General features: G+C 37.0%; 1 protein-coding gene across 1 annotated transcript in view; it reads right to left on the reverse strand.

The window, feature by feature from the left end:
- CFAP47 (cilia and flagella associated protein 47) overlaps positions 1-12343 on the reverse strand; it is a 354566-nt gene that overhangs the window by 52470 nt on the left and 289753 nt on the right. Inside the window, exon 57 of the mRNA XM_016216827.2 lies at positions 11917-12073. Coding sequence (XP_016072313.2) covers positions 11917-12073 — 157 coding nt within the window. The remainder of the gene's footprint in view (positions 1-11916; positions 12074-12343) is intronic.

The raw sequence follows: 12343 nt of genomic DNA on the forward strand, positions 1-12343 counted from the left end.
TTTTTCTCTATAAAGTGAGCCTTGGAAAAATGCTTAATTTGAGCTTTATAGCAAATTACGGATAAGTTAACTGGGACCTCTTGCTGTGCCACAAAGTAACAAAATGTTCAAAAACTAGCAGGCACAATCCAAAGGACTTAGGGATGGACTAGTAAAAGATCCCACAATTTGAGAGTACACAAAAGAAGAATTAACCATTAAAAAAACCCGTGAAAATGAAGTGGCCCCATTCCTCCTAGACACTTTCTATTATAACTAAAAATTGCCAGACAACACAGCAGACACGCATGGGAAACTGAATGCGGAAAGGAAGAGGCAGCCTGCTCAGAGTCCTGGGGACTTGAGGAATGACATGGTGGCGAGCTCCCTGGTTTCCATACTGCCTCCCGCATATATTGGACAGGGCAGCGCAGAAGCCTCCGACCCAGGTCAGGTAACAGGGGCAAAGGAAAAAGGGGAGGGGGCTTTCTTCTAGCTCTTGCTTAGTAGAAACAGGCAACATTGCAATTCTTTTGTTGGGACAGCAGGCTGAGGGAAAGGGTAGTCAGGGTAGAGGGAGGGAAGGAAGGCAGGGAGGGAGGGAGGGAGGGAGGGAGGGAGGGAGGGAGGGAGGGAGGAAGGAAGGAAGGAAGGAAGGAAGGAAGGAAGGAAGGAAGGAAGGAAGGAAGGAAGGAAGGAAGGAAGGAAGGAAGGAAGGAAGGAAGGAAGGAAGGAAGGAAGGAAGGAAGGAAGGAAGGAAGGAAATAAGTAAGTAAAGGTGCAAGTGAATGAATATATACATAAAGCAAGGTCCGACAATGTTCTGTCTACAAGAAACTTTTTCAAATTTAATGAAAGAAAATGATGTACCATGCAAATGTTAATTTTTAAAAACAGGAATTGTTACATTGATATCATATAAAGTAAACTTCAGAGAAAAGAAAATTACTGGAGACCAAGAGGGATATTACATAATTATAGAATACTGATACACCGGGAAGCCACAGAATCCTAATGTGTTTATAACAGGCAACAGAGCCTCCTTACATGAAGCAAAAATCAACAGAGCTGAGAGAAGTAATAAACAAATACACCATCACAGTTGTGCGCTCTAACATCCCCCTCCCAGCAGCTGAGGGACCTACTAGTCAGAAAATCTGCGAGGATATAAAAGACCCAAATAACAAAATTAAGCGACAGAATTCAAATGAGATGTGTAGTAGAATACTCCACAAAACAGCAGCAAATACGTATCTGTTTCAAGCTCCTATGGGACATTCAGCAAGATAAACCATATCCTGGGCCATAAAACAAACCTCAACAAATTTAAAATAGTCCTCAAATCCTACAGATTGTGTTCCTTTGACCAGAGGGAATCAATAACAGAAAGACAAAGGGGAAAAGTGCGTGTGTAGGGGGTGGGGGGGTGGCCTGAAGTGTCTTTTCCCAGTCTGCTGTGGCACCACCCTTTAACAGTCTTCTCAAAACCAATAAAAACTGGCTATAATTCAAAAGCTCAGCAAACAAGTTCAATAGTCCTCAATGCAAGAGGAAAAAGGAAAAAGAGTGAGGCACTATTGGTTTTGGTTGATACAAGAGCTATGGATTTGTACAAGTATTAGCTCTAGTTCTTTTAAATGGCTCATAAAAGCCATAAGGTCCTACTAGATCTGGAGACAGAGAAACCTACAGGAGGAAGAGATGGGTGTCAAAGTCATTTCCGTTAATGTTTTGTTTTGTTTTTGTTTTTCCAAACTCAGGAACATTACCCCAAAATATAGTGATAATGACACTTTTAAACAAATGGCTCGAGTAGGTTTCTCTGAATAAAGAGTGGGCCATCAGACAACGCTCGCTCTGTGATCGAAGAATCATAGAATCACTGGCTAGGTGCAACCTCAGAGATGACCTAGTGCCTCCCCCAGGGTGTTAGGAGACACAGAAGACCGAAAAATAGAAGTTCCTTGCCCAAGGTCACAAAACTTGTGTCTTCTGAATTTAGATCCCCACACATTTTATACACTGAATGCTCTGTAGTCAAATGTGACAGTATGATGGGTATTTGAAAACAAGAAAAGCTGAGATGTAAAATATAAAAAAAAGATCCATGAGTCTCTACTCATACTCAAAAATAAAATAAAAGAGAGTTGGGGGAAGGGGAAGGAAAAGATCTTTTTCTCTCTCAATACATATAAAATAAAATCAGCTAAGATAATAGATAGAATAATTGATACTGGTAGGGAAACTGAAAGGATACTAAAACCATCAAGGAAAGGTTGTAAAGGGAGAAAGTTATTCACATTGTCTCAAATTATCACCCTCCCAAATTATTCATTATTAGTTATACAAGATGACTTTCACAATATAACAAACAGGCTGGCAGACGTGGGACTAACATTTGGTGCCTCCTGATGTGTTTCAGTGAGAAGTACACAACATCTCCTGTGTGATATTCTTACCAAAAGGTTTAGTTTGAACTGAGTAATGCAGAAACAACCAAGGAAATCCACAATGTGCAATATTCTGTAAGACAACTGGCCTGGACTCTTCACAGTGCCAATATCATAAAAGACAGAACAAGGCAAGAGGGGACCTTTAGATTAAATGAGACTTAAAGAGACCTGATAACCAAATGTAGTGCATAATCCTTGACCGTATCCTGGGTTTGAAAAAAGAGAAACTAGGGTATAAAGAGACTGTGATTATTTGATACTCCAATTTCCCCACCTAACAATCTCCAACCTTCCAATACTATTTATTTATTAATTTAAATATTGAAATAGCTGAATGTCTGAATTTGGTAGAGATTTTGAGTATGGGACTTCTTCTTACACCTATTTATCTCCCTTCTTACGTATAAAGTTATGAACACCTTGATGAGCAATTTACAATGATCACTACATATTTAACATCAATATTTATTCAGCTCTGGAGGTTCTTTGGTTAAGATTCAGAGGGCCTCCAGGAACAAGGTTTTCATGAACTAATTCTAACATGTAAAATCAAAGACACTAAGTAGTGAGTCTCCATGTCCTGCAAGTGTGATTAACTTTTAGCTAGGCTATCCTGTGCGTTTTATTATTTTCCTGCTAGTGAAAACCACGGTCATAATTAACCGAGCAAACAACAGCTTAATACAGTACTTTATTTGCATTTCTCACCCCACAAAATGGAAGTTGATGTTTGTAAACTAATATATTGTGTTGATTGTTATGAACACCTTTGTCCTTACGGTTATTTTGTTTTGCTTTTCAATAAAACTACACAATACAACATACAGATGATGTATCATAGAATTATACATCAGAAACCTATATGATCTTATTAACCAATGTCACCCAGATCAATTTAATTTAAAAACTACTGATGTCTGGAAAAGAACCCACTTATATTTAAACATTTGAATCAAATCACTAATATCATATTTAAATTTGCATTAAGTAAAAAGATTGAATAATCTCAAGGTTACAGATACTTTAATAGAGAAGCAATCAAAACTTTGCACACATCAATTCGTTTATGCAGCTTTTAGGTATATAAGCCATAGCAATACTTTACATGTAGAAAAGCACACAAAAATCAAAACACAATGTGTATATGTATGTATATTACAAATACAGGTAGTTTTGAAATGTGCGTGTGACAGTTTTCAGTATGAGATAGATGCTCGTTAAATAGTCAGTGACTGAATATTCAACTCCTGCTTTATCAACATATATGCCAGCACCAAAATACTCATTCAGGTAGGAGTAAAGCTATGAGTTAATATAACCCCTGCCGCTGACGGGCACACAGATTAGCAGGTGTGGAATATGGTTATACGAGCCAGAGCCAGAGCACACACATACATATAATGGAGATGAGTCTTAATGCATCCATCGGGCCCTAAATTCTAATGTTTTAACTCAGATCTTTGCTTCCCTACCTTCCCTTTTTCCACCTTGATTTCTGGCCAAGCAGGGTAGAAACAGAGCAGAGGGCTGGGGTGGAGGGCACAATGACTGATGAGAGAGGACTGCGGAGATGGATCAAGAATGCCAGTCGGGCTGAACAAGGAGGCCAAGGCGGGAGACCTAAGTAAGTGTGCACCAGGCAGACAACTTAGAATGACAGTTAGATGGTTCTGGAGAAGACAGTTGGACATGATGAGGTCAAGACCCAGTTCCATCACTTATTCACTATACAGGGTGGGGCAAAAGTAGGTTTACAGTTATTCCTATGGAAAATAACACAATTAAAACATAATAATACAAAAATAAACTCTGTGTTTTGCTTACTCACAACTGTGAACCTACTTCTGCCCCACCCTGTATGACTTTGGGAAACTTCTAAGTCTCAGGTCCCACATTTGGAAAGCCTTCAAGATTTATTTTTTTTAAAGATTGGGTACAGTCATGCTTACAGAGCTCAAGTGGGGTTCATTTTGGGTGCAAAATGAATCCTAGTTTCCTAGGCTATTTCAGAGCTTTTCTGCAGCAATTGGCTCCTCTCAGGGACTCATTAATGGTGTACTGCTCTGGGACATCTCTGCTATTCTCCAGCTCTGAGGCCATCTCCTCTCTAGCCACCCTATCTTGTTCACCTCTGCAAGTTGGCATGGATTAAGATATGAATAGACCTCTGAAATGTAATCTTTTCAACACCTTGCTTTGCACATGAAAGAACTTTATGCAAAGACAACACACAATAGAATTAAAGAACTGAATAGAGTTTAATTAAATAAAATTAAAAGATTCTTTGAAAATCAAAGGGCAATACTTCTGAGAGAAGTGATTAAAATGGAAATGGCCAAGATAGCAGCAGAAGAAAAGATGTTAGAGAAGATGGCAATGTCAAAGTTTGCAACTTTAAAAATGTTGCCTTCTTGGAAAAATAGTGAATTTTGAAAGATCTATCTATGTATCTATCATCTGTCTGTCTATCTATCTATCTATCTATCTATCTATCTATCTATCTATCTATCTATCTATCTATCATCATCTATCTATCTATCATCTATCTATCTATCTATCTATCTATCTATCTATCTATCTATCTATCTATCTATCTATCTATCTATCTATCTATCTATCTATCATCTCTTTCATCTATGTGTCTATCTATTTATTTAAAGAGAAATGAGGAATGCAGAACCCGAAATACTGTGAGATCTCTTGCACTCAGCAACCACCCTCTTCGTGGTGTATTATCAGTCTTGCTATCAACTTTCCCAAGGGGATTCTGTGAATTCTGTAGCATCTGCTGGAACATTCACATCTTCTTTTAAAAGATAGCAAGAGATGGCACGGTCTTATCAAGAAATAATTTTAAGACATTTACAAACATTTAAATGAGACGGTATTAATTTAGTACCTTTTTAATGAGTATATTTGGCATATATGTTAAATTATTTTCATGTTTCCCTGTGGTCCTTCAACAATTCAGGCCAAATTATTAGGCCTAGTTACCAAGGAACATGAACACGAAAAGACATGTGCATGGTGGCTAGAATAAAAGAGTGCACGAAAGAAGAAAGAAGAAAGAAGGTTATGACACAGAGAGAGACTCCATCACCAAGAAAAGGGTAAATCTTTTCATACAGGAAAGAGAGAAAATGGAAGAGAGAAAGAGTAAGTTGATGTCTTTCTTTGTCCCAGGCTCCTCAGGTTGAAGGAAGAAGGGGAAGAACCTGAGAGTCTGAGCATTTAACCCAAGATAGTGAGTTTACTTAAAAGAGACTTTTGCCCTGCTGGCGTGGCTCAGCGGTTGAGCATCAACATAGGATCCGAGAGATCGCGGTTTGATTCCCAGTCAGGGCACATGCCCGGGTTGCGGGCTCGATCCCTAGTTGGGGGCTTGCAGGAGGCAGCCGATCAGTGACTCTCTCATCAATGATGATTCTATCTCTCTCTCTCCCTCTCCTCTCCTCTCTCAGAAATCAATAAAGATACTTTTTTTTTTTAAAAGAGACTTTTAAACTGCAAAAGAATAATCTTAATTGTCAAGCTTACTGTTTTTCCTGTTAATAGCAGAAAGAAGTTTGGGCCAACTAAAGAAAATTAAGAAGCCACAAATTATTTCACAATTTCTATTTAATGTTAAAAATCTTGATCCAATATGTTTTTATAGCACTCTCATAGTTATGACTTGGCTGCACCTACCCTGAAAATTTCATTTCCTCGTATGATCCATTAACAGCCTTGTACACTCTCACACCAGTAATTCTGAGCCCTATAACTGGTAGAAACTTCACAAACACATATTTTTTTGGTGCCTATCTAAATGTGTGGCTTGCAATCCCAGCCAAATACAACAGTTACATTTGAATTTTGTCAGCTGCATCTTCTTTTCCCTCTCAGTTATTTCAAACCATTGTGCCACTATTCAAATCTCCTACCACATCTCCTTTTCACAGCAGATAAAAATCTAAACAAAACTGCTCTTAATTGACAAGCACCTCTACTGTCTAGTAATTTGTCTATATCCATATTGGCCTTATCTTGCCCCTCTTGTCCATGGTTCTTCCTTCCACCTCAACTCTGATCCCAGTCCTCCCAGAGCCTTAGCCCAAGAGTTAAACCCTACCTCCTTCATGGTTTTCACTCCTGTTCAGTCCTGGCTTCTTCCTTCTGCTGATACACGAGCTCAAGTCTCTTCTATATTAAAATGCTGACTTCCTTGAGCCAGCAATCAACTGTTAGTAAATACTGGCATGTTTCTTTTCACCACAGCCAAAGTATTTATCAGGGAATTTTACATCAGATGACATTACATAATGAATTCTTCTTAATTATTTTATACCAAGAGCATGAAAGGATGACCAGGAAAGATGAAAACTCCAATAGGTAAATGATAGTTTTCAACTTCAGCATTAAACAAAAAATAATAAATTTTCAATGATGATAAAATACTATTTTTTTCCAATCAGAATGATGAAGATTGAGGAGAATTCTACTAGTCAGGGCTTATAAGGCTCAGGAAAATAGGTAATATCTGTAATATACTCCTGATGGCAGGATGAATTGCAATAGTATAACCATTCAGGAGAGTAAGTTGCTTATTTATATCAAAAACCTTAAGGTGTGTATTCCTTTTAGTCTAACATTTGAACTATATAAAATGGATCATAGCAGTAGTAGTTTTAGTAGAAGTAGTAATAATAGTTGAAAAGATAAAATCAGCAATGTTCATTAGATTTAAAATGTGTTTGACAAAACTAATGAGTAGATTTTTATTTCAGACCCACATTATTTGATCATTTAATAAAAAGTAATCAAAAACTCCAAACAATCTAATTTAAAAACATGCATCTTCAATCCAGCACTACAGGAAATGTTAAAGGGACTGCTATAATTAGAAGTAGAAATAAAGAGAATGAGAAACAGCTATAAAAAAACCAAAATGTCAGTGGATAAGTATCTTTCAATAATAACCTTAAATGTAAATGGATTAAATGGCCCAATAAAAAGATATAGAGTGGCTGAATGGATAAGAAAACATGACCCAACTATATGCTGTCTACAAGAGACCCACCTCAGAACAAAAGACTCCCACAGGATGAGAGTGAAGGGATGGAAAAAAATTTTCCATGCAAATGGAAATGAAAAAAAAGCTGCTGGGGTAGCAATACTCATATCAGACAAAATAGACTTCAAAATGAAAACCATAATGAGAGATAAGAAAGAACATTACATAGTACTAAAGGGATCAATCCAGCAAGAGGATATAACCCTGATAAACATATATGCACCCAATATAGGAACACCTAAATTTATAAAAATACTTCTAGAGGACTTTAAGGGAGAAATTGATAGCAATACATTCATACTAGGGGACTTTAACACCCCACTGACTTCACTGGATAGGTCTTCCAGACAAAAAATTAACAAGGAAACAGAAACCTAAATGACACACTAGATCAGATGGATTTAATCGACATTTACAGAACGTTCTACCCCAAAGCTGCAGAATATACATTCTTCTCAAGTGTACACAGGACATTCTCAAAGCTAGACCACATGTTAGGACACAAAACAAGTCTCTACAAGTTCAAGAAGACTGAAGTCATATCAAGCATCTTCTCAGATCACGATGGCATGAAACTAGAAATCAACTATAATAAAAACACAAAGAGATTTAAACACATGGAGACTGAAAAGCATGTTTTTAAACAATGAATGGGTTACTAAAGAGATTAAGAAAGAAATAAAAAACTTCCTGGAAACAAATGAAAATGAACACACAACAACTCCAAATCTATGGGACACAATGAAAGCAGTCCTGAGAGGGAAGTTCATAGCACTACAAGCCTACCTCAAAAAACAAGAAAAACTTCTAATAGACTCTTTAACCCTACAACTTAAAAACTTAGAAAGTGAACAACAAGAAAAGCCCAGAGTAAGTAGAAGGAAAAAAACAATAAAGATCAGAGCAGAAATAAACGACATAGAGACTAAAAAGAACAATACAAAAGATCAATGAAACCAAGAGCAGGTTCTTTGAAAAGATAACCAAGATTGATGAACCTTTAGCCAGACTCATCAAGAAACAGAGAGAGGACCCAAATAAACAAAATCAGAGATGAAAGAGGTGAAATAACAACTGACCCAACAGAAATACAAAGGATAATAAGAAAATACTATGAACAACTATATGCCACCAACCTGGACAACCTGGATGAAATGGATAAATTCCTAGAAAAATGCAGCCTTTCAAAACTCAATCAGAAAGAGTCAGAAAGTCTAAATAGGCTGTTAACTGCTGATGAAGTGGAAGCAGTAATCCAAGCGTTCCCAGCACACAAAAGCCCTGGCCCAGATGGCTTTACAAGGGGAGTTTTACCAAACATTCAAAGAAGAATGAACACCTACACTCTTCAAACTATTTCAAAAAATCCAAGAGGAAGGAACACTTCCAAACTCTTTTTACGAGGCCAGCATTAGCCTAATTCCAAAACAGATAAAGACACTACAAAGAAAGAGAATTACAGGCCAATATCCCTGATGAACATAGATGCTAAAATCCTCAACAAAATATTAGCAAATGGGATCCAGCAATATATTAAAAAGATCATATACCATGACCAAGTGAGATTTATTCCAAGGATGCAAGGCTGGTACAATATTCGCAAATCAATAAATGTGATACATCACATAAACAAATTGAAAGATAAAAATAACATGATCATCTCAATAGATGCAGAAAAAGCATTCAATAAAATCCAACACTCATTTTTGATAAAAACTCTCAGCAAAGTGGGAATAGAGGGATCATACCTCAACATAATAAAGGCCATATATGACAGACCTACAGCCAACATCATAGTCAATGGGGAAAAACTAAAACCATTTCCCCTAAGAACAGGAACAAGACAGGGGTATCCACTTTCACCACTCTTATTCAACAGAGTACTGGAAGTCCTAGCCACAGCCATCAGAGAAGAAGAAAACATAAAAGGCATCCAATTTGGAAAGGAGGAAACAAAACTGTAATTATTTGCAGATGACATGATATTGTACATAGAGAATCTTAAAGATTCCCCCCCAAAACTACTAGATTTAATAAATGAATTCAGCAAGGTAGCAGGATACAAAATTAACACCCAGAAATCGATGGCATTTTTATACACCAATAATAAACTCTTAGAAACAGAAACTAAAAAAAAATCCCATTTACCACTGCAACTAAAAAATAAGATACCTAGGAATAAACTTAACCCAAGATGTAGAAGACCTTTACTCAGAAAACTACAGGACATTGAAAAAATAAATAGAGGAAGATATAAACAAATGGAAAAATATAAATGGAAGATATAACAAATGGAAGATATAAACAAATGTTCATGGATTGGAAGAATTAACATCATTAAAATGTCCATATTACCCAAAGCAATCTATAAATTCAATGCAATCCCCATTAAAATACCAACAGCATATTTCACAGATCTAGAACAAACACTTTGAAAATTTATCTGGAACCAAAAAACACCCCGAATAGCTACGGCAATCCTGAGAAACAAGAACAAAGTTGGAGGGATCACAGTACCAGATATCAAGTTATACTACAAAGCCACTGTAATCAAAACAGCCTGGTACTGGCACAAGAACAGACATATAGATCAGTGGAACAGAACAGAGAACCCAGAAATTGACCCATGCCATTATGCTCAATTAATATTTGATAAAGGAGGCAAGAACATACAATGGAGTAAAGACAGTCTTTTCAATAAATCGTGTTGGAAAAATTGGACAGATACATGCAAAAAAATGAAAGTGGACCTCCAACTTACACCATACACAAAAGTAAATTCAAAATGGATAAAAGACTTAAATGTAAAGCATGAAACCATAAAAATCCTAGAGGAAAACAAAGGCAGTAAAATCTCAGACATCTCTCATAGCAATATGTTTGCTGGTACATCTCCTAGGGCAAGAGAAACATAGGAGAAAATAAACAAATGGGACTGCATCAAAATAAATAGCTTCTGCACAGCAAAGGAAACCATCAACAAAACGAAAAGGGAGCCCACTGTATGGGAGAACATATTTGCGAACAACACATTGGATAAAGGCTTAATTTCCAAAATATATAAGGAACTCATACAACTTAACAAAAGGAAGACAAACAATCCAATTAAAAAATGGGCAAAGGGCCTAAATAGACACTTCTCCAAAGAGGACATGCAGATGGCCAAGAGACATATGAAGAAATGCTCAACATCGCTGATCATCAGAGAGATGCAAATTAAAACCACAATGAGGTATCACCTCACCCCTGTCAGAATGGCTCCATCAACAAATCAACAAACAACAGGTGCTGGCGAGGGTGTGGAGAAAGGGGACCCTAGTGCACTGCTGGTGAGAAAGGAGACTGGGGCAGCCACTATGGAAAGCAGTATGGGGTTTCCTCAGATTAAAATTTGACCTGCCATTTGAGCTAGTGATCCTCCTTCTAGGAATATATCCTAAGGAACCCCAAACACCAGTCCCAAAGAACTTATGCACCCCTATGTTCATAGCAGCGCAGTTTACAATAGCTGAGATCTGGAAACAGCCCAAGTGCCCATCAGTAGATGAGTGAATAAAAAGCTGTGGGACATTCACACCATGGAATACTATGCAGCTGTAAAAAGGAAGGGCCTTTTGGCCTTTGGCACAGCATGGAGGGAACTAGAGAGTATTATGTTAAGTGAAATAAGCCAGTCAGAGAAAGACAAGTACCACATGATCTCGCTCATATGTGGAATCTAATGAACAAAATAAACTGATGAACAAAGTGGATCCAGTAACACAGAAGCTTGGAACAAACTGAGGGATCTCAGAGGGAAGGCGGGGAGGAGTGTGTGGGTGGGGAGAGATTAATCAGGGAACTTGTATGTTTATGGGCAGGGCCCATGGACATGGACATTGGTGTGGGGAGGGCCTGGGGGTGGGATGGATGTGGGGTGGAGGGGGATATTTGTAATTGTCTCAACAATAAAGATAAAAAAACATTTAAAAAAATGCATCTTCAATCTGACAGGGAAAAAAAGAACAAGCTTGATTACAACCAAGATTTAATCCAAATAATGCTATTTATAAAGAAAATGGGGAAAGGAAACAATATCAGAACACTAGAATTTCTGTAAACTTTTAAGGACTAAGCATTGGCATATTTGAATAATAATCATAAGAATCTTACAAATCTACTAATCTACATTTTTTGCTTTACAGATAAAATTAGAAAAACTTGACTTTTTACACAGATATCTAATTTTTTATTGTGGCTCCACCATTTACATCCTGTGATTTCAGCCAAGATACCTCATGTTTCATGCCTTACGTTTTCTCTGTTATAAAGCGATGCTGTTGAGCTAATGGATCTCTAACGTCCACTACCTCTATAATGCATTGATTCTATGATAAAATACATTTGATTAATAGTCACAAAATAACAGGTAAAATAAGAAAAACAACTTACTTGTTAGTATGATATCGATTAAAACATTTTCCTTGGTGGGATTTTTGAAAGTTATAGCCGTAGATGCTAACTGCTGAAGGTATGTGGTGATTCTTTCTATTTCTAGAGGCTGGGGAAATAGTCCTACTCCAGAAAGGACAAATCGCCATTCTTCAAACTGTTTAAAGATAAACATTCTTAACATATATGTCATAATTGCATACATTTTATTTGTGACATTTAATAAATGTAATACATGTAAAAATTTTGGCAGATAAAAGTTTGGTTGTTAATATTTAACATGCCCTGTTTTATTTTTTCTTCCTTTACAAAATTCCTTTTGATTTTATTGAAAAATCAATCAATGTGCTTTTACACTGATAAAAAGGAGGCCACAAGACCAATATTCAGCTATTCAACATATTTCAATGCACATAAGGTTATTTAT

The sequence above is a fragment of the Miniopterus natalensis genome, chromosome X (genome assembly GCF_054644295.1).
Source record: "Miniopterus natalensis isolate mMinNat1 chromosome X, mMinNat1.hap1, whole genome shotgun sequence".
In the NCBI taxonomy this organism is placed as follows: Eukaryota; Metazoa; Chordata; class Mammalia; order Chiroptera; family Miniopteridae; genus Miniopterus; species Miniopterus natalensis.